This window comes from Nylanderia fulva, unplaced genomic scaffold (assembly GCF_048542155.1).
Source record: "Nylanderia fulva isolate GAGA-0341 unplaced genomic scaffold, ASM4854215v1 Scaffold88, whole genome shotgun sequence".
NCBI classification, from domain to species: Eukaryota; Metazoa; Arthropoda; class Insecta; order Hymenoptera; family Formicidae; genus Nylanderia; species Nylanderia fulva.
Genome location: NW_028191004.1, coordinates 141,481 through 166,699, shown reverse-complemented (window position 1 = coordinate 166,699; position 25,219 = coordinate 141,481). Strand labels below are relative to the sequence as shown.

Below are 25,219 nucleotides of genomic sequence, written 5' to 3'. Positions count from 1 at the left end.
TAATGTTGGACGTAATTACTTTTTTTTATTACGGATTTTTATTTTTATTATACGAATTCGAATTGATTGTCGAGTCAATTACGATAAGAAAAAAAAATAATATAAAGATTATTTTTCCTGCATGAGAAAATACTCCATATATACATACACACGCGCGAATATTTGTGTATCAAATTATATTAAACACGCCACAATATGAAGAAGAGAAATAGATTTTTTTAATATATTCATATAAAGTATATATATCGATGCATGAACAAACAAGCAAGATATGTATATGCACATGTAAAAGATGTAGATATAGAAATATATAGACATATTTCTGACATATATATATATATATATATATATATATATATATATATATATATATATACATATGTATAAGAGGGTGACTTTTATATATATTAGGGACTCTGTTTTCATTTATTACACGTACAATCGATAATATGTGATAGGAACGATTGCCTCTTTTTTCTTTTTTTTTCTTTTTTATTATTCTATACTCTTATTTCGCCACTTAGATATTTTTTATATCAAGAAATGTGACGGAGTTCCCAGTGATATGTGTGATATACAATCTCCGATTTAAATTTATTATTACGTGAATGTATTTGTACAAAAAATGTAATATATGTACATGAGCGAATGAGACGAATGTAAATTTTCGCTATTACAATTTCAAAAATGTCTGTCTGTTTTTTAGCAAATGCAAATAGTTTGTTAACATTCAATTCTCGCTTACATAAGGCGAAATAAAATAAAGATACTTATTATAATAAGACTCCTGAATCCTCGCCGGGGGCCATATTAGATTATGACGTCAGAGGCGAAAGCGCACGCCGAAAATTTTTAGATATCATTCTTCAATGAAAAGATATATTTTGATGAAACACTATTTCAGATGGCTTTAGCACACTTTTAAAATACCTCGAAAACTATTACTCTCAACAGTCGATCAACAACCATAAAATGATCGTAAATGACTGCGCATGTGCAAAGATCAGTCATTTTACAGCTGTTGATTAATTATATAAAGAGAAAAGGATAGTTCTCGAGATATTTTAAGATGAGTGTTCTAAAACCATCTAAAGTATTGTTTCATCGAAATGGCATCTAAGAATTTTTAGTGTATGTTTTCTCACCTCTGACGTCACAATTCCAACATGGTTGACAAGAAGCCAGGAGCCTTGATCGAATTTATTTCACATTTTTTTACTACTTTTGTTCGCTCAATATGTACATATATATACATACTTTAAGAATGTAATCTTCATTTTATATACCGACTGAAATTTTGCGAGATGATAACCCAAGTAAGCAGGATATGTGAAAAAAACTGGAAGCTAGGATTGTATAACAGATAATGCATACATATCCTCGCAGTCAGCGATAGTTTATATAATAATGTAAAATCATACATAGTTGCGTTATATATTTCCATTGTGTAGCAGAACCATGCTGATTATGAAATTATTATTGTATTGAAAATATACGCGTATAATATATATCGAGACTGCTTCGAGGATCTCTTATCATACATAAACGTTTGTTTTTTTGCCTTATAATTTTTTGCTTTAATAATATAGCAACAGTGCCAGTAACTCTTATATCAAATCGCGGACAAAGAGAAAAACTTCTCATTTTCATGCTCATAGGAAAAAAAAAATAAAATTCACTCTCTGCGGCTACTCAATTTTTTCTGGTGTATTTAGATAGAGCGAATGTTAGATTTTCAAAGCAATTTGTTAATATAAAACTGATGATGTATGAAGTAATCAATGATCTAGAATATATAGAATACATTATATATAAAATACATTATATATTATATGGAGCATTTCATGTCAAGTGGGCTACTTTTATTTTATTATTGCAGAAAAACGACCTTTTTCAGCTTTCTTTTTAACAGTTAAATTTTATCCTTATTATATTTTATGTTTTAAAAATATTATCTCATTCTATCTCAATATCAGATATATATGTGTTTAACAAAATATGGCGGAACTAAAATCATACAAAATGGATTTTGAAAATCAGAACTTGGATTTGATCGAAAATTCATTGTCAGTTATATGCAGTCTATACGTGCAAAATCTCAAAACCTTCATTCTTCCTATTATAAAGGGAACAAAAAACTTAAAAACACATCTGATATATCGAGATAAAATAAGGTGTCATTTTTAATCCGATCTACTACAGATAACATTGTGTAATTTCTGGATTTTAATGTACAGAAATTTTAAGGATAAAATTTACCTTAAAAATGAAAAAAGTTGCCTTTTGCAATAAAGATCTCAAGTAACAAACCGACCTCATTAAATGTCAAAATGACGTCATTTTGATGTTTAATGATGAATAATCAGTTTACTACTTTAGGTCACGTGACATGGAATGCTCTATATATATACAGATATATATATATATATATATATATATATATATATATATATATATAATGTATTCGCCGTATGTAACATTCGGTCAATATACATAAGACACATTACATTGTAATGTTAAACAGTAATGTAAGCATCCCACCTAAGGTAAAAGATGTAATAGTCTATGTTTTTCATACACACATATATACATTATATAAATACATTCAAGTTTATTATATATATAGTTACTTAGGACGTAACGCGCATAAAAGGAGTAATTCATAATATCTAATAACTATATATATATATATATATATATATATATATATATATATATATATATACAGCTCGGTTTCGAATACATTTGAAGTCTATGTATAAAAAAAGTAATAAGAATAATAATAATAAAATAGTTTCGACAAATCATGTAACTGCCATGACTTTAAATGTATTTCAATTTCGCAGACACGAGAGAGATATGTATTTTAATTTCAAAATGAAAATATATATATTGTGAGAGACAAAAATAAACAAAAAAATGGAATACATATACGATGCCTTTTCACTCTATATAAAGAAGAGGGGGGAAAAAGAAAGGCAAAAGAAAAGGAATATTAAACTTAAAATCGCGCGATATCCAAGCAAAATGTGTGATGTGTCGTGCTTATAATAATTATTATTATGGCATACGTAAACACTATGTTGAAATAAAATATACTGCTGATGCTCTCGCTTTATTAGGAGCAAGCTTTCGAGATCAGACGTCGGAAGTGATTTTTATCTCGTGCGCTTCGCTAATATTATCTCTGTTATTTATATGTTTAGTCTGACCTTTTCGAAACACGAATTGTAAATTACTAACTGATACGACCTATTAATATGTGTGCATGCATATGCGTGTACTCGTTTCTCATATCTCTCTTTTCTTCTCTCTCTCTCTCTCTCTTTTTTTTCTGCTGATTTTTCTGTTTAAAATTTATCTGTCCCGATAGGAAAACGTCTCAAATATTGTACAATAATTGCATCACGGAAAGGAAGGAATTTCACAATAATTGACATTAAATAAGATAACGCAGCAGTTTTGTTAGAATTAAATTTTTTAATGAAATTGCTCAAAAATTGATATATTCAATTTAGAATATAAATTATGTACAATTATTTTGTGTTATATTTATTATAATTTCAAAATTATAATTAAAATAATTATGCATTTTTAAGCATACATTTTTATTAACTTTTTTTTATTTCGTAAAATATTTAAAAAATAATAAAACTCAATGTATTTGTATTAATTATTATAGGTAATTTCTTTCCAAATTTAATTTTGCAAATATTTCACTGTTTTGCTGTAATAATATTTAGAAATAAATATTGTGCAAATATTTATATATATTATTTAAATTTCTACATGTAAATTGTTTCAATTAAAGATACATGATTGTATAGCATTTCAAAATTTCACTCAGATTTCGTCATGTAATTTTATAAATATTTTTCTATCGGGGGGGACACGAATCAGAAATGATTTCCCAAGCTTTAATGTACAATGATGCATGTGTGTTATCGGCGATATCATTATCATTAAAGTACTCGCGTGATATACATATGTACTGTGCCATTTTATTTTTCGAAGTATTACGGAAACAAAAGAAAGTCTAGACAGCGAGAGCGCGCCATATTCAAATTTTGATACACGTGTACACGCACATGCCGAAAAAGAGAGAAAAATAAGCTATTTGAATAGACGATAAGACATATTATATATAGATATATACATATATATATATATATATATACACACACACACACACACACACACACACACATATATATATATATATGTGTGTGTGTATATATATATAGATATTAGAGAATAATCTCATAAACGTTTGTGCGATAACAAAGTAAATAAATAGACGATGTGCGGATATTATTACAAATAATAGTATCGCAACTGCAATTTGGCGGAAATTCTATTAGCGACAACAAATATAGTAATCTATAATCAGCGATAATCGGTAAAATGTGTAATGAAAGATTCGAAATCCAATTTTTTCCCCAAAAAAGTCCTATATATTCTACTCGAACGCTCGCTAGAAAAAGCAATTCCCCATATGCCCTTATTCTCTCTTTAATTCTATATAAAATTTACGTAAAATCTAGTTTTTATAATTATCTAAAAAATGAACACCTTTATGAGCATCCGAGATTTTTTTGATGTTTTTTAAACAAACGTCCTCTGAATCTTTGACATATTTTTAAGGTGGACGCTGGGTCACACGCATACGCACAATTTTAACCCGTAATAAAATTTTTTTTATATATGTATAATAGATTTTAATTAATTACACTAGTTTACAACCAAAAATTATTTTAAACCAAAGTTTTTCTTATAGATTTTTAGATGCTAAAAATGATGTCGTAAACCAAATTTCTAAAATAATTGAGATTTTGTAAAAACTGACCTTTTTGCAGTATTTGAGTTTTTTTGTAAAAAAGAAAAAGAAATATTTTTTCCAAATTTGATTTTACCGTTATTTGTCCTTCTTAAATCTTAGATTATACAATACTTTTATCTGGAATATTTTTTCGGAAATTTGTTCCGTTATATTCAATTAAAATGAGACATCCTATATATAAATATACATTCAGCGGAATCTACACGATAAAAATCATAAAAATCTTAAATATCACAAAAAATCATTTTTTACATATTAAACCTTAATTATTTTGAGAACTTAACGCGCTGGTAAAAATTGGCTTATTATATTACGACATTATTTTCAGTATCTAAAAATATATAAGAAACCTTGTCTAGTTTAAAATAATGAAAAAAATATTTTTTGTAAATTAATGTTATAATAAATAAATAAATAAATATATATATATATTGATAATTTTTCAAATCAATAATTTTTATTTAAAAAAAAATTTTCTTTTTAATTATTATATTTTTAAGTCATATATATATATATATATATAAAAATTTTGAAATGCTTTACAATCATGTATCTTTATTTGAAACAATTTACATGTAGAAATTTAAATAATATATATAAATATTTGCACAATATTTATTTCTAAATATATATGACTTAAAAATATATATATATATATTTATAATGTGTGTATCCTTTTATACATGTTTTTCTTTTAAAACAAATACGACTTAAAAATATGATAATTAAAAGGAAAAATTATTTTAAAATAAAAAATATTGATTTGAAAAATTATCGACTGATTAAAAATAAAAATTATTTGTACAGTTTTATATAAATTAAAAATTTGTTTGCACTATCGTATAAGTTTTATAAAACATTTTCAATGTATGAGTTGTGACTCGGCGTTTGCGAGGAAGAGTTAAGCGCTTTTTGGCGTTTAAAATTTTTGAAGAGTGTCATTTAGCTCTATTCTCTTGAGGTGTTCTAAAATTTTCTAGGCGCATTTTATAAATAACTTTTTTAGAAAATTCTTTAAACGTCTAAAATTTTTGAGATTATTTAGTCATCGTGTTTAAGACGATATTAGGACATCGTCTATAAACAATCAGATTTTTATGTCGTTTTTGAATAAGAGATGTTCTGTTATGTCCGAAAAATTGTTAGCGGGAATTTATTTAGCGATACAAAAAAGAAAAGGTTGTAGTGAAAATTATTTAAACGAAACCGCGTTGTGCGAGTTTTGAAAGTGAGAAAAAAAATAAAACTCTTTTGTACTCAGTTGTATATTTTTTCAATTTACGTTCTTATTTATCTATCGCACGGAAAAAATTATATATAATAATCGAATATATTTAAAATAAGAGAGTCTCTCATGACTGCGTTAAGGAATTATTCTTAAGAACTTCAGCATGTCATTGAGATAAACATTGACAAAGTGCAATACGAAAGTACAAAGTCTGACCTCTTGTTCTCTCTCGAATTTTTTGTAAATTTTCTCCTTCATTGCGAGGGAAAAGAAGAAGAAACGAAGAGAAATCGATCGCTCCTTTTTCAAGTGTTCTATCGCCCTCATAATCGCAAAAGGGATTATGCGGAGGCATAAATTATAGAGAGAATATACATATATACGAGATCCCAAGTAAAAAAACTGACGTCATTAAACAGTTAAAATGGACGTCACTCAATGTCTAATGACGTTATCTTGACATCGATTAAACATCAAAATGACGTTAGCAAGCGTACGTCATTTTGACGTCTATGACGTCAGTCGGCGTCAAAATGACGTACGCTTGCTACCTGTGGATTTTATTAATCGAGATTATATATCTCACAGCGATAAATTTTTCCAACAATAATATATATATAATGAAACTCTATTAATATAAAGAGCGACTCGCTCCTTCTCAAAGTGTCGTCTTCAGCGTAAACGTGTATAAAGTTGTGCTCTTTATTAGTCGAAAAATGGAGACGATTTTGTACCGAATATCGATTTTCTATCTATTTCGCACATATACACATACATATACATACATCTAATCCTTCGTTAAACTCTCGTGAATTCTGTACGCCTGAAGGATACAAATATATATATATATATATATATATATATATATATATATATATATATATATATATATATTCTATATAAGGATTTCTATACGGTCTCATATTAACCAAAGTTAATGGTACCTAAATAGTCGATCCGCAATCTACGATATATTACTAAAATATTCAACACAATTTTACGATATATAATTGTACATATATATACACGAGTATTTTCCTGAAAAAGAAAAGAAGTGAAACCGAGTAATATACCCGCAATTGTTAAACGTAAGTCAGGAGAGCTCTGTTATATAAGCAAGAATGAATATATATATATATATATATATACACACACACACACACACACACACACACACACACACACACACACACACATATATATATATATATATATATATACACCACCGTCGTTTATATTAATTGAATACAATAAAACTAAATTTCAAGCAAGGTTTGCATACATGTCTCATATGTGATTGATTATCATTTCGAAAATTTACGCATGCTTAATTCGATCAAATTTTTACATCTGAGGATCTCTTAAGTACTATTTATTTGATTAAAAATTAATAATAAAATTAACTTTTTCTCTCTCTAAAAAATAATATTTAGATATGTTTATCTAGAAAAATAATTCTCAATAAATAATATAATTTTTTAATTAAGTTATTCACATATATTAATTTTGTAGAAATATGTGTTTTAAAAAGCAGATACTGCTTTAATTTTTAAATTTATATAAATTATTTTTATTATTTAAATTATCTATATTATCTATATTAATTAAATATACTGAAATTCGAAAAGTGAATTAATATTCCGAAAGATCCGAAATTTAAAAAATAAGAGATTTCAAACTTTTAGTTCAAGTAAAATCGAAAATTTGAATTTTCTCTCACTTATAACTTTTCAGGACATTGTCTCATTCCTTATTAAAATAATGAATATTTAAAATAATATCTCAACATGCTTTAAATTTTAAAAATTTCATTTTTTGGACATTATCCCACTTTTTTCTAAATTTAGATATACTTTTTTAAAGGATTATTCCGTATATTAACAGTAATAATATTTACGAAAAAGCATTATATTCTATATATTTTATTATCTTCCTGATCTTTTTATTATCGCTTTTATACAAGTACAAATTATTTTTCAAATATAAAAGATTAAAGAAAATTTCATACATATAGAATGTGAAAACCTAGAAAAAAAACGAGATATATTTTTTTCATCCTTCACGGTGAATAAAATATACTTTTAAAGTTCGGTCACTTATTTCTAATTTCTATATAAAATATGTCCATATATCTTTTCTTTTTTTTTGTATAATTTTTGATTATATACAAATACAGGAAAAATAAGAAGAAAATTGAAAAAATAAAAAAATAATTTTTGCATTATTTTGTCAAAAAAGTATAATTTGGAGAAATAAATTTATATGTATATGATATAAGCAATTAATATGTTGTGTAATGATTACTTGAGAAATTTTTTTCATTTCTTTAAATTTTTCTTATTTTTTTTATAAGAAAGTCTATATATAATTATAATAAAGACAAATATATATAATAATTGTATATATTTATATTTAATTATATATGAATTTTTTCCTTAATAAATGGTAATATATTTATTATATTTTTCAGTTATGGAGCAATTTTATTTATTTGATCTCTCCATTTTTATAAATATATATTTCATTTCTTTATTCCAGACCGACTGTGACACGGTATTACACAGTGGAATGCTGCTTAGCTTTTTTACTTCACCACCAGAGTGTAGTGCAATCACTTCGCATATATAGCTTTTTAAAGTTTAAAATTTTTTAAATTTTTAAAAAACTTTCAAACTTTACTTCATTCCTGTGTGTACATTCCTGGAAAGCATCCTATTCCGGAATGTCACTGTTTATGTCCTATAGTGTTCTCTATCTACTAAATCTTATCATCTAGTCCTGCCCGAGGATCCAATAAGACAGAGAGAGAAAGAGAAAAGAAGGGAAAGAGAGGGAAAGAGAAAGAGAGAGAGAGAACGCAGAGAGCGCATCCGTTCGTCGTCGCAAGAGGTGTCTTTTCGCACGTCAAGCTTCATTTCTCGAGTCGCAAACGAGATTCCCCTCAGACTACACCTTACCATAATTCATCTATTTCCCGTATAACCGGGCAGCGAGGACGGATGCGGCGCGCATTTTGTCCAGATCGCGATAGACAGGTAATTGAACCCGGGTTGAACCCGGAGCGTGAACTGGAAATGTGAGAGACTTCAGAGCGATAGCGGGCTCCGAGAGACGACAAACCGCGCAGAATGGCTTTTCTATGTCCCGTACGCATACGTCGTGGAAAGAAGAAAAAACGTAAGTAAATAGCATATAATATATATATAGGGAAAAAGAGAGGAGAGAGAAAAAGATCGAGGTGAACGAAGTGCATTAGTAGCGGTGGTTTGATATTCGATCGTGCACACAAGGGCCCAGTTGTCATATATAGCTCTTGCTTCCTCGATCACCTGTTGCTCGAGACCGGTTATGCAGCTTCTAGCTTAAACTCCTCCGAAGAGAAGAGATCCAAGCTGAGTTCAAGCACCGATTTTACGCACAAATTTCGATTTTTTTTTCTAAAATGCAACATGTTGCGTAATACTTTCGCACAATTTCAAGTTAATCACACATTAGCATATATGTATTATTTTTAAAAATGTATTTTCCCAGACAACACAGAATATCTATTATTGCATGTTCAAAGTATATTTATATTTATATTTAGACGTTTTAAAAATGTTTATACTCATACAACATTTCAATTATATTACAGCAATATGTTATAATATTACAAGTTGTAACGTAATATTAAAGAGATATTATAAGAACATGTAACTGTAATATTTTATGAGAAAAATGTTACGGCAACATTCCAAAAAATATTATAAAAAAACAGTATTAGTAATCGTTAGTTCCTTTATTTACCGCTATACGACTCGCGATGTGCTATCTATCTCGTATTTAAGATTTGTTATGAGAATTATATAAAATTAGGAAAAAGCGATTAAAATTAAAGTAGCCGGATATCTGAGTATATTTTTGTTTACATTTTTGTTTACATATTTGCTTACATTTTTGTTTATATTTTTTTACAGGTGCAAACAGAATAAATTTACAAAGTTACAATAAATGTTTCCTTATTTTTCTTAGATGTCTGCGATATTTCTACAATCTTTTAATGTTGTATGAGATAAACATATGTATACAATACTTTATCTACTTATACTTTAAAAATACGCGTTCAATGTTCCAAGTAGGTACAATTTTAGTATATTTAGTTTAATCTTTAAAATGCACATTTTTTTATAGAAAAGTAATACTGACATCTTTAAAAATATTTTAAAGATGTCTAATATGTATATTTTCAATATTTTTTTAAAACGTTACTGTCTGGAATAGAAAAATCATTATTTTATTTTTGAAATAATTTTTATCATTTTATCAGAAAGAAAATGTCTTCAAAATAATTTTTTTTGTTTTTAATTCAAAAATATATTTATATTGCAAAATATTTAAAAAGTTGTTTAGGAAAATCGTAAGATTTAAAAGAAAATGTTTTTTTTTTAATTAAAAATCTTTTGTGTGCAAAATTTAGTAATTGTAATCTTTAATTAAAATATAGCTGGGGCACATAACTTTAATTTGGAGAAAGACTGTGTTGGGTCAGGAGGCGCAGGACTTGGTTTGAGTACCAGGGTATCATTGCCCCCTGGAAGGATAACTGGAAGTGCGAGTATTGAGACTCTTGTAAGGGTTGGCATTGAAAAGGAGAATGGACTGTCTCCAGATAGCAAAATGGTCATTGTACATGATTTTACTCCCTGCGTCGACGACGAACTTCAAGTCAAAAGGGGACAGGTCAGTAAGAATAATCTGCAAAATATTATTTTTTTAAATCCTCTTTTTACATTATCCTTAATTATATTACAAATCATACATTATAAGTGGTACATGTCTTTTATTTTATCGTAATTTTTATAATATACGTATATAAGAGTTATATTTATATCTAATTTTGCTTTTCTCTACTTTTATTTTTGTTATCCTTTTTTCAAAATAATCTATAAATGTATTAGTCAACAGGTAAATAAATAATAAATAATAATAATTACCAAATTACTAGTAAACAAAATGATTGAACATTCTCGATTTTAAAAACCCGCGACGTTAGATTCGTTAAAGAATTGAATAAATCTTACTCAAAAAGATTAGATATATATTTAAAGTAAAATTGAAAGGAAACGGAAATTTATTCTAATTAAGGAACATTTTGATATATCTCCCAGCTAATCATTTACTTGAGAATTAACAATCAGGAAACGATTTTCTGCCAAATATAACCAAATTCAAGGCCTACTGTGTCCTCGAGTGCGCCCCAATTGCAACCAAAAGTTGAAAACATATCCTAACATCAAAAGTTGGGTGTAACTCCAGAGCAGATCTGTCACTAACAGTACGACGACAAATTGACGCAACAAACTGAGAATAAATTTGTCAATCGCAAACTAAACAGATTTGCGCCAAATGCTCAGCAAATCGAAGAAAAATAATTAAGTAAAAAAGAAAAAAACAAAAAACATTTAATAATTCATAATTGAAAAAAAGTAAAAATAATCTAATGTATAAATGTATATTTTTGTTAGTCAATTCATATTTTGAAAAAACGTATATATAATCTTTTTAACTACTTTTGGGACATCTGTGTATTTTTTGTTGTCAATTTAACTTTTCGTCAGATCTGCAGAATCTGCTGCGTTTCTAGCATCAATTTTTATCAACGATTTTGACAGATCTGCTTGTTACTTCATTGCCACTTTGTCAATATAATCTGCGAAATAATGTTGGGAAATATTTACTGAATTTATGCTCACAGTGTTTGCAATGACAAAATATGTTTCTCATCTGCAGCCATTTAACAAACAAAGTTGTTGCCTACATTTGCCTTCGCAGAAATGATTAGCTGGGATTTGTATTCCACAGATTAAATGTTGCTTATTTTTCGTTTTTATATTAAGATCCAATAAATTTTTGTATTTCTGTTTGAAATGTGTTGAATCATTTTATCACCAAGTAATTTCACATTTTATGTTCGGGGGAGGAATCTTACAAACAAAGCGAGTTCCAACACACATCAGAGAATGATTAACCAATCAGAGAATCCTACAATTGACTAATTATTATAATAATGTAGACTATCGGATCCTTCTCAATCTTGCATAAGCTAGTCCTCGGTGAAGGATCAGAAGATATATCGGATTTTTACCGACCAAAACCCCTTCTGGTGTTCTAATTTTAATCTGGTGCGCCTTAAGAGCACTCGGGAAGCATTTTAAGGCCGATTTTTCCAACTTCTTGATAAGTTTTTCCCGACAGGTAGCATATTTTTGCCTCTTTTCAGATAAATTTTAAAAAGAGAGACAAAGATATATATGCTACCTGTCGAGTATATTATATTGTTATATTATATATATATATATATATTATATATAGGTGTCCGGTGACTCTCGTTTGACACGTTAATGGGAGATTCTTGAAGCGATTTGGAGACGATTTTTTCTCAACGAAAATGATGAGAAAAGTCATCATTTTTTTAATGTTCCCAATTTTGAAAATCATCTTCGTCTCCAAATCGCTTCAGAAATCTCTCATTAACGTGTTAAACGTGAGTCATCAGACACCCTGTGTATATATATATAATAAAAAATTACTCATTGCAAACCCACGTAGAATCCTATAAAAAATTAATCATTGCAAACCCATATAGAATTCTATGAAAAATTAATCATTGCAAACCCATGTAGAATTCTATGCAAAATAAACCATTGCAAACTCATGTAGAGAATTGTATGAAAAATTATCCATTGTAAACCCATGTAGAATTTTACTACAAAAGTAATGATATCAAAAAAAAATTGCGCCAAGTGAAAGTAGAAACTTGTACCAATGGAAAATTAAAATTGCAAACATATATAGAGTCGTATAATGAACTAGTAAATTAATATAAAATTAAAAAAAATAAAATTTTAGTTAAAAAAACTTGGCGCGCTGCTAAATAATATCCTAATGATATTAAAATTAATTTATTTGTTACTTTAAAACATATTGAAGTTAAAATATATTTTGTAGTTAAATTAATTTATGTAACTTTAAGGTGCATTGTAATTTTGAAACTTAGCAGCGCGCCCTAGTTTTTTTAACTAATTTTTTTTTTATTTTATATTAATTTACTATTATATTAATTTACTAGTCCATTATACTCTATATATGTTTGCAATTTTAATTTTCCACTGGTACAAGTTTCTACTTTCACTTGGCGCAATTTTTTTTTTATATCATTACTTTTGTGGTAAGATTCTACATGGGTTTACAATGGATAATTTTTCATACAATTTTCTACATAGGTTTGCAATGGTTTATTTTGCATAAAATTCTACATGGGTTTGCAATGATTAATTTTTCATAGAATTCTATATGGGTTTGCAATGATTAATTTTTTATAGGATTCTATGTGGGTTTGCAATAAGTAATTTTTTGTTACTGACATGCCGTTAACTGGGCACCTTTTTTACCTTTTTTTAAAGGTAAGTTTTTAGAGATTATATATCATTCATTTTTGTATGTTATCAAACTAATCATTATTTTAAGAATATAACTGTTAATCTTATGAAAAAATAATAGGATGATTGCGTAACAAGAAAATAGATATATTATATGAAAAAATATTTTCATAATATAATCACATATAAGTGCAGTATTGCATATCATATTTAGTATATCACAAACATATTCTTTCATAAATATATATTTATATGATAATATTTGCAACTTTTTGATATTTGTTACTTTTATTATGTTACGTCATCATCTTATACTATTTCTTTTATAATAATTTTCTGCAATGCTACCATCGTACTACATCTTTCATACGTATATCAATCATTATTATTAGTAAAGATTGCTTCCTTATTTTACATCTATAATTATGTACTTATAAAAAAAGAAATAGTGTAGCAAGAAAGTAGTTATTATTATAAAAGAAATAATTTAAAATGGTAACGTAACAAGAAAGTAGTTGCAAATATCAAAATATAAATATGCATTTATATACTTACTAAATACATGTGATATGCAATACCATATTATATGTAATATACTATATTTTTTTCATAATAATATTATAATCTATTTTCTTGTTACGCAATTATCCTATTATTTTTTCATAAAAATATAATGTTGTTAATCTTATATGTGTATGTTAATCTTATAAAAAAATAATAGGATGATTGCGTAACAAGAAAATAGATATTTATATGAAAAAATATAGTATATTATATTATAAATAAATATCAAAAGACACGTACCTGTTATGTGTGTACACTGACCGGCAGGAATGGTGTCCGACGTCAGAAATGTACGACGGAGGGAACGAGACACTGATAGACAAGCGCGACCCGCGCATGTCCGTATAGCTGTCTCACTCGCACTCCTTCAATCATAGATATAAAAGACATAGATCGGCCCCTACCGTAGGAGACAGCGTTGAAAGACCTAAAGGACTTCTCTTTTTTCGTGTGGTGGGGACTGTGTAGGGATGGGTAAAAACGAAACGAGCATGCGCGTAGGAAAAGTAGTCAGCATGCAGATTTCCCTCATTTCGTGTACGCTGAACGTCGATATATACACACAGTAGCATTACATATTAAACAATAAAAATATACGAACATAAAAATGGTATTGTTTAATATGTAATGCTACTGTGTCTATACATCGACGTTCAGCGTACACGAAATGAGGGGAATCTGCATGCCGACTACTTCTCCTATGCGCATACTCGTTCCGTTTTTACCCATCCCTACGCAGTCCCCACCACACGAAAAAAGAGAAGGACAGAGAGCCCCGGAATCATCTCTCTGTCCTTTAGATCTTTCAACGCTGCCTCCTACGGTAGGGACCAATCTATTAGCGTTTTCGATTGGGGTGCACTGGCTGCACTGAATGTCAGGCGCGTGTTCGATTGGTAGTGCCAATACGCACTTGGCTAGTGTTGCGTGTTCGTTTGAACGCACAACACTCGCATAGTGCGCACTAAGTGGCACGAGATATTTTGACGGTGCCAGTTCAGTGCACTGGATGCATGCAAGCAGTAGGGCATTCTTTTGAACGAAAATTCGACATAATGAGCAATTCGAATTTGGCTCTCTTTAATATTTTGGAGACATTTTTGGAATCTTCTTCTAGTTCAAGCGAGCAAGAAGAAATAATTACAACTCTTCGAACTAGAAGAATAATTCCAAAAACTGTAAATTATGTAGAATGTGTGAAAAAAATGGATAATGACACCGTAAGTGTTATATCTTCTTATATAAACATCGAACCTATACCCTTTTTTAAAATATAATTAATGTACTTAATGTAATAGCATTTTTATACTGAATAATAATAATTTTTATATTTGTCATAGTTTTGTAGGCACTTCAAAATGTGTCCAGAAACATGTGAGCAATTAATAGATGGTTTTCAGCAATCAGATTTCTTTCCAAAAAATGAAATGCATACAATTATTGATAAATACGTGATATTCTTGATCATCTTCTATATTTAATTACATATAATAAAAATCATTACTTAACTGAACACAAGATGTCGAGGTTACTTTTTCGTTCTTCCCGGAATCTAATCAACTCAAGTGGCACTGAAAATTTCGGCGTGTTCTTTTTCATCTGCACTATTCAGTGCAACCCATGGAACTTGTCCAGTGTTCGTGTGAACTGAGTGCGCACTGGTGCGCACTAACTTTTTCCCAATCGAAAACGCTATATGTCTCCTATATCTAAGCCTTCAATTCATAGTAATTCGAGTAAGTGAGACAGCTATTGGACACCACTAAATGACACCACGTCTTGTATTGCTTTCTCTCTCGATCATACGATGTTTGAGAGAGATGCAATATATGAATACCCCCTACTACTTTCTCCTTCGCTCCTTGATCTCCGCCCCGCTTCAAGCGACACATACAATGTCGCGCTACGTATGTGTGCATATGATTTTCGGCTGTTATACACGTATACACACATCTGAAATCTGACGCCGGACACCATTCCTGCCGGTCCGTGTACATGTCAAGAGATATCAATGCGTGCAAATAACCCCACACGTCAGCGTGTATTGGATACATAACCCCGCACGCTGTCAATATCGCAGAGCACTAATGCCATCTGTTGTGAATCGTGAGAGACGTACAACATTAATACACATGCATCTATTCTATGTGTTGTATACATGTGATATATGTGTACGCATGTATTGTATACGTGTGAATACGTGTAGTACGATCCCAGACAGAACCAAATCCAAAATCGGCGCATAAGATATCTTTAAAATATGTTTAAGATGTCTTTCGGATATCATATTATAAGATTTCTTAAAGCTGTCTTAAAGATTTCTTAATAATATCTTATGCGCTAATTTTGGGCTTGGTGCTGTCTGGGATACTACTATGTTGCGTGAACGATGATGACGTTTCTTCTTCTTCGGTTTAGAAGCCTATATAAGCCAGACTTGGCTTTTCTTTGCCAGCCATAAGTTCTAATAAGGTCCACAATGGACCAGAAAGGAAAAAATTCTTTCGGACGAAACACGTCTGAACATGTCGACGGACGCCAACAAACTTATGTTGACGTTTCTTACAAAAAATTTTTCATAATTAGACTTTGCATTATGATATTTCCGCTTACAAAATACGTAGAGTAGAAATAAAGACACTTTCATTATATAATTTGAACTCAATCTATCGATTAAGTCTAATATAAACTCGATTGTTTCAGCCGTTATTGAGCATTCGAAATTTATAATAGACGCAATCGTCCGATTAGCGTTAAGATACACGGTGTGTCTCGTTCGGCGATGCCAGTAATTGGGCGCGAGACACTACCGTGTCTCTTGAAAGATACACGGTGTGCCTCATTTGGCGATGCCGGTAATTAGGCGCGAGACACTACCGTGTCTCTTAATATATATATATATATATATATATATATACATATATGTATATGTATATGTATATGTATAAAACTTACAAAGAAGTTGGAACAAGCGGCCCTTAGTATGCTTCCGAGTGTCACGTACCTGACGCTATAAGACTTCAACAATAAACAGAGACCCAAATAACATCAAATAAGTCACCAAGTCATCAAAGTAGAAATCTAAAAGATATCTCTTTAAAGAAATCTTTAAGATATACTTTTTAAAGATATTTAAAAGTCAACTAAAAGATGTCTAAAAACATTTAATTGAAGATAGCTTTGTAGAATTTTTAAAAGATATATATATAATCATCTGAAAAGCTATTTTAAAAGATATCAGTCTAGACTATATACTGTACTAACATATCTTTTGCGTTTTAGGTAGTGAATGTCCTTTACAGGGAAAACGATTGGGTATACGTAATAGCGGCTGATACTCGTATGGAAGGCTTCGTGCCGCACTCGTATTGTGCACCGTATACATCGCCACTCGCGGAATTGGCACTGGCTAATAATGTAAAGAAGAAGCTGCCACGATCCAGCGAAAACGATTGCGATCTTCTTAACACAGGCCGTTTGCAGGAGACGCAACAGACCGATACCGGCTCGGCATCAGATTGCGAAAGTCACACGCGAAATAATATTACCACCGCGGACCTCAACGTCAATTGCTCCAATATCACGCAATCTCAGAATTCCATACAGACTATATCGTCTCAGCCAGATGTGCATCCTTTCTTCAAGGTAACACAGAGTGTGTTACACAGCGTTGATTTGTAGTTGGAACACTGCTTAGCTTTTTCATTTTATCTTCAGAGTGTAGGACAATTACTTTACATAGCTTTTCAAGTTTTTAAGTTTTTTAAAAGTTTACCATCTACAGAAGGTAGAGAGCCTGATAGGAAAAAAGAGTGGCAAACTCTTGTATATTGTGTTGATATTGATGTATACAGAAATAGGTTATTTAGAGGTTTAATTCGTGATGTTATTGGGTCTCTAATCATTGTTTTATAAAAATTGTAATAATTGTTTTAAAAAAAAACAATTATTTAAGACCCAATAATATTAACCTCCAAATAACCTATTTAATTCTGTATACATCAATATCAACACAGTAGCTCTGACACCTCAAACCAATCAGAAAAAGGAGGGTCACGTGATAAAGTTTGCCACTCTCTTACTACCTCTCTAACAGAAGGTATCCTGGCTCTCTAACAGAAAGTATCCTGCGTTACTAGAAAGTATATACTTTAGATATTAATCTTATTTAATGAAATGTATGGGTAAGAAACAATTGTAATCTCGTATATTCAACAGGATCCATCAGCTGGAAGATATATTGTCCTTTACACATTCGTGGCGCGGGATGAGAATGACGTCAGTGTTGAAAGGGGTGAATTCGTGACAGTACTGAATCGCGACGATCCAGATTGGTTTTGGGTGCTTCGACATTGCGACGGTAATGAGGGTTTTGTGCCGTCCGGTTTTGTCTATCCGGGTCACGTTCTTCATTCTTACACGACTGCCACTACAACTGCCACTACTGTCACTACGAATACACCATCCACAGGAAACTCATAGCCCAGGTTGGCTCTTTAATCGTTAAATTGTCTATTTTTGGCAAAATTTTACATCGTAGGAAATATGTACATATTGAATGAAGTATGACAGAGCAAAATTTTAATAAAGTGTTTTCATTGATTTTTGGATTAACATCACTTATATTTTACAGGCAAAAGTATGGGAAGTAATATAACGGGAGGTGGGGAATCATTACAACAGAAAGGAATGCGAGATTTTCGGGACGAGGCAACTGGCACAGAATTAGTGGTGCTTTACGATTATAAGGCGCAGGCGCCGGATGATTTATCGGTAAAACGGGCCGATTGGATATACGCGGATTTGGGAAATCAAACGGTAGAAGGCTGGCTTTGGGCCTACGCGCCCAAGACTCGCAAATACGGTTTTATTCCTAAGGCATATGCACGACCACCTGCCATGACTAGCTTATGATTGGATTTGATTATGAAATATGAGTGAAGCCTGCTTTTAGTTTTTTAAGTTGGCAATAACATTATTGTTTTTATATTCTCATTTCTGTATTATATATCGTCAAGAGTATAAAGATTGAGTAATAACTATATATAATTTATATTTTATTTAAATATTCATTCTATTTTATTTAAAGAAAACAGCATACATACATTATCGTACCAGTTCATCATTCATTTCTAAAAAATACAGAGCTAGAAGATGTATGTTCCTAAATCTCCCAGGACCTAGAAAAAGCAAAAGTGTTGGATCTAACGATCTAACTAAACCGGTACTAGATTCCAGACACTTGGCTAACTACAAGAGTGAGGAGATACAACATCCCCATGATTTAAGTGTCGTCAGACTATACCTTAAACTGTGCTACTATTAAATATCTACTTTTCAGAAGTTCCAAGAAATGTAAAAAGAAGAGTAAATGTAATATTAATTGGTCTAAAAATTAAAGGACATTTTTAAAAGCTAAGCAAGAAAAATTGTTCGAACATAATCTGTTCAATTTTCTCATTTCTTTGTTTATTTTTTTTATATTTTTCTTTTAATGAAATTAGAATGGGTATACACATTCTTGAAACAACAATACTTACAAATTAAAGGACAAATGTATACTTTGCGCACTAATACAATGTAACAAATGGATTCAGTGTACAATAACATTTACATTAAGACTAGTACAGCCATAAGTGATATGGCTGATCAATCCCTCATGGAGAACTATACAATCACCAGCCAAAAAGACGTCGCGTGGACGTTGGGCAGCTCTTAAAGATGTTACGGGACCTGTGTAGGTAAGCGATCGGAATCCACGGTTGTCAATGCTGTCCACAGCCTATCAAAAAAGCCGATCAAATATCATCATCCATCTTTTAAAACGTTATTTCCATATCCCGTCTCTTATACATATCATTGTCTTCATAAGTGATTTGATTTATCTGATGTATATAATATACCTGGATGCTACATTGAAGTCTGTCAACCGTATCGCCGACATCCAATCCTGCAACCCAGGCAATAATCACATCTTTTTCGCACTGGCCCTCTCCGCCGGCGTGTACTTCCTCGCAACACGCATAATTATTGCCGTGCAAACGCGCAGCCAACACCGGTAAAGGTAACCGATTTCGATACTTGGGGTTTATTTGACTGCCACCAAACAGTTTCGCTGTAGAATCTCTTATTATTACAGAAATTTCGATTAGTTGCCAGTTGAGAATATACAGGTACGTTATACAAACATATAAAAAAAATCACCCAGACAGACATGCAGGTATGCTTTGAACATATAGTATGCAAACATTTTATGTATACTTTGTAATGCAATTAGAACAGCATAAAATTACGAATCATTTTAATAAATTTTAATTATGCATTATGATGTCATATTGTTAACATATATTTTGTATATTTTATAAAATAGCAATATATTTCATTGTACTATAAACGCACAACTGCAATTATTATATTTCTGACAAAACAAGCAGCATATTTTCGCAATTTTCACAGCATTAGGAGATCATTTCACTTGCTGATAATACTCATGTCATGTGAGGACGCATCTTTCAATGTTTATGCAAGCATTTTCAAATTTAAAATTTTGTCATTATGCAGGCAATCTGCTGATACCATATATGTCTATCTGGGCAATTGATTTATTGGGATCATATTTCATATAGAATTAGTGAATTTTGTATTCATTACCCAGCAAACACCGATATATAATTGTTACATTGCTATAATAAAACGGAATATAACAGGTAATATAACGTGTACGTTACATGTAACATTGTAATTATATACCAAATAGCACATTGATGTATTGATAAGTCAGTGCTATCTTGGGATATAATGACAATATAACTACAATGTAATATATGTAATATTAAAAATGTTACATCTATGTATGAGTGGGAAATTACAACTAACATATACATTACATGTAACGTGCTTAAGTACGAGGGCAGTCCGATAAGTACTTAGCCTCATCGCCCGATGGTGCCAGTATCGCAAGAGAGTTTTACTATCGTGTAGTAGTAGTACATTCTCGTAGATGGCTACTGTCAAAATTTCAGCCGAATCGGACTCGTAGTTTTGTTTTGACCGCGTGTGGAAGCGGGCGTATCCGCGGATTTTAGAAAAATGGAAAAAGAGCAATATCGGTCGGTGATTCGATTCTTGTTTTTGGAAGGGAAATTGCGCAGCGAAATCAAAGATTCTTCATTTCGACATCTTTGATTTCGCTGCGCGATTTCTCTTCCAAAAACAAGAATCGAATCACCGACCGATATTGCTCTTTTTCCATTTTTCTAAAATCCGCGGATACGCCCACTTCCACACACGGTCAAAACAAAACTACGAGTCCGATTCGGCTGAAATTTTGACAGTAGCCGTCTACGAGAATGTACTACACGATAGTAAAACTCTCTTGCGATACTGGCACCATCGGACGATGAGGCTAAGTACTTATCGAACTGCCCTCGTATATAACATTTATATACTATAGGTAGTTTGTTAGGTATCTATCTCGATATTTTAAGATTACTTATAAGAAAACTTTTTACAAGAAATACTGCTACACATATATCGAATTTATCATATTTTTTATGTGCAATAATATAAATGTGGATATGATAAAATAGTTTGTTTTCTATTGCTGCAAACTAATGGTTAACTAATACACACTGATGTAATAAGTTAAAGTGGGACAAATATATATCTCACTCTAACTTAGGTTTTGTTCTTTATTGCTACACTGGTGAACTAATGTATACTGGTGCAGTAAGTTAGAGTGAAATAAATATACTTGTCTCACTTTGATGTATTGCACCAGTTCACTATAGTGCAGCAATGAAGAACAAACTTCTTCCCAGACAACACCCCAGCAAACACCGATATATAATTGTTACATTGCTATAATAAAACGGAATATAACAGGTAATATAACGTGTACGTTACATGTAACATCCTATGTTAGTTGTAATTTCCACTCATAGATGTAACATTTTAATATAACATATATTACATTGTAGTTATATTGTAATTATATACCAAATAGCACATTGATGTATTGATAAGTCAGTGCTATCTTGGGATATAATGACAATATAACTACAATGTAATATATGTAATATTAAAAATGTTACATCTATGAGTGGGAAATTACAACTAACATATACGTTACATGTAACATGCTTAAGTATATAACATTTATATATTGTGTTTGCTGGGACCATGTCTCAAATTGGTGCATAAGACATCTTTAAGATGTCTTTAAGGCGTCTTTTGGATATCATATCATAAGATTTCTTAAAGTCTGTTTAAAGCTGTTTTATGCGCCACTTTTAGACATCGTGTTGTCTGGGTTATTACACCAGTGCGCACTAGTGAATGAATGCAGCAATAAAAAATCAATCCAAAGTATAACTAACGAGAGTTTGCCGGACACCAACAGGAGAGCCAGACACCGACTTGAATTGCAGGAGAGAGCTCCATAACTAATGATGAGCGTACTCTCCGCGCCAGGCTCGACATTGAGGACAGGCACCTCAGGATGATCGAAGAGGAAGTGATGGGTGAGCGATGAGAAGGCGACATTGATTGAGCAATCAAGACGGGGACAGCGTATGGGTCTGCGAGAACATTCGATGGAGGAAGACGCCGGAATGAAACTTCTCATCTTCGTCTCAGAGGCATATCGTTCTGTTATTGTTGCATCGGGTCTCTTAGTTGTTGCCAGGTAGCCATGCTGATATTGGCTCTGCCTTTCATAACTCCTCGTTTGCTGTGGATTTTCCCGATCAACCTATCGCGTACGAAATCGTATCTGATTCTTCGTCATCGTCTATCGCCTCGTGCATTGTTTTGTTCAAGTTATAGGCCCACCGATTGCGACGCAATTTCAATGCGGGATGAGATGACGGTGATTGTAAATACATCACGATCGGTCTGTCGTGTGTTTTTCTCGAGAGATCACTGTGATCTCTGTTCTGTGAGAAACTTGTATGCAATCTTCGAGACTGAAAATGCTCTATACAAATACGAAAATTGAGATTCTTTTTTTAGTATATAATTCTATTTAAAAAATGCATTGAGCTTGAGATTATAAAGGCTCCTGCGGATCCTCACCACGGCCATGTTAGATTGTGACGTCAGACACGAGAAAACACGCTAAAAATTCTTATTAGATGTCATTTTGAAACGAAAAAATATTTCAATGAAACAGCACTACTTCATATATATAGTTTTAGCACATTCTGAAAATATCTCTTTTCCTTTATAAACCATTAATAGCTGTAAAATGATTGTAATATATGAGGCTAAGTCCACAATTCCAATATGATTGGTCAGAACCAGATAGCAAACTGACTAAACATCAAAATAATATTATTTTAACATTGAATGACGTCAGTTTGCTACTTGAGGGAGCCAGGAGCCTTAAGAAATAATATTGGATCGTAAGAGTATCAACTTCGTGATCACATTTGCGTCTAAAGATTTTAAAAAGTTTAAAAGTTTAAAAGAGAAGACACAAAAAAATTTTCTGAAAAATTATTTTAGCTCATATGTATATAATGATACTGAGTTTTTTATTAACCTAATACCTTGGACTGAAAATTTTCGTACGCAACGTTGACACAATAAATAGTTTTCGCACGATTTTTGCTTGGAATCGGCAATACTTTCGCTGAAATTTATGTTGTCGATGATAATGTGACAAATTGCACATTCTCCAATCGGTGCATCATTCTGATCGTTTTTTCCTTCTTCCTTTTCGTTATTTGTATTTATTTTCTGTGCATCTGCGCCATCCTCCTCGTCTTCATCAATTTCCTGTTCTACATCTTCTGTCTCATCTGTAATTTCACTAGGGAGTTCTTTTCTTTTCTGCATTATGTTATTATTATCTGAATATTTCCATTCAAGATGAGAATAATTCAATTCCTGCAACACCATAGTTTCTTTTATATATTATTTTTCACTTAATAAAATATAATTAAATTTGATATATTAATTTGTAGCTGTTAATTGTAAATTGCATGCTTTTAATTAAAAATAGCTATATACAGGTATGTTTATTCTTTACATCAATTGTTTCCTCTCATTATTCTTGTAGAAAATTATTGAGATCATGACAGAAAATTATTACAGTCAAAAAACGAACATTTTGTCTAATATCACGATATCATCCCAGCAAACACAGTATATAAATGTTATATACTTAAGCATGCTACATCCCAGCAAACACCGATATATAATTGTTACATTGCTATAATAAAACGGAATATAACAGGTAACATAACGTATACGTTACATGTAACATCCATGTTAGTTGTAATTTCCCACTCATGGATGTAACATTTTAATATAACATATATTACATTGTAGTTGTATTGTAATTATATACCAAATAACATTGATGTATTGATAAGTCAGTGCTATCTTGGGATATATGTTAATTACAATATAACTACAATGTAATATATGTTATATTAAAATGTTACATCTATGAGTGGGAAATTACAACTAACATAGATGTTACATGTAACGTACACGTTATATTACCTGTTATATTCCGTTTTATTATAGCAATGTAACAATTATATATCGGTATTTGCTGGTATTTTACGGTTGTTAATTGACTGTCAAAGGAAAAGAATAGTTTTTAAAAAAGGTATTTTAAAAGTGTGCTAAGTATAGCTATCTGAAGTAGTGTTTCATTGAAATATCTTTTCATTTAAAAATGGCTTCTGAGAGATGTGCTTCCTCGCTTGACGTCATAACTATCCAACAAGGCCGCGGCGAGGATCTTAAAATTATACACATTAACTTTTTCCCTTTCGAAACCTTCCAATTTTTATATGAAATATTTTTCAGAGATGGATTCGATTATATTAATTATTAATTAAAATGAAACATTTATATATATATATATATATATATATATATATTATATATATATATATATGTGTGTGTGTGTGTGTGTGTGTGTGTGTGTGTGTGTTTTGTTGTTCGCGATCTCGTGCGTACAGATATCACATGCCTTGCGATGATTATTTATCGCGTGACCGTCGGCTTTGTTTTTGTAATCAACCCTCTCGTTATCCGTCTGTTCGCGAAACATCATCGTTTGTTGGTGTGTACAGTATATTTTATTGCTCTACTGATAACCTCCCGATGATGTGCTCGTTTCTCTTGCCGAAGATCGACCGATCTATCAAG

At 30.8% G+C, this 25,219-nt stretch overlaps 2 protein-coding genes and 1 long non-coding RNA gene across 3 annotated transcripts in view; 1 reads left to right on the top strand and 2 right to left on the bottom strand.

The window, feature by feature from the left end:
* The window catches only part of LOC114943826 (uncharacterized), an 18,381-nt gene extending 3,808 nt beyond the window's left edge, over positions 1-14,573 (bottom strand). Inside the window, exon 1 of the long non-coding RNA XR_003822085.2 lies at positions 14,291-14,573. This is a non-coding gene — a long non-coding RNA (uncharacterized LOC114943826). The remainder of the gene's footprint in view (positions 1-14,290) is intronic.
* On the top strand, positions 8,726-19,725 carry LOC114943824 (Dachs ligand with SH3s). Its single transcript, XM_029319551.2, is given in 6 exon segments — positions 8,726-9,245; positions 10,552-10,787; positions 17,333-17,695; positions 18,269-18,520; positions 18,522-18,537; positions 18,684-19,725. Coding segments are annotated over 6 exon segments (1,197 nt in total). The 5' UTR covers positions 8,726-9,196; the 3' UTR covers positions 18,965-19,725.
* Positions 19,511-25,219, bottom strand: LOC114943825 (uncharacterized). Its single transcript, XM_085489584.1, is given in 6 exon segments — positions 19,511-19,832; positions 19,954-20,176; positions 22,429-22,803; positions 22,805-23,052; positions 23,609-23,941; positions 25,041-25,219. Coding segments are annotated over 6 exon segments (1,452 nt in total). The 5' UTR covers positions 25,125-25,219; the 3' UTR covers positions 19,511-19,643.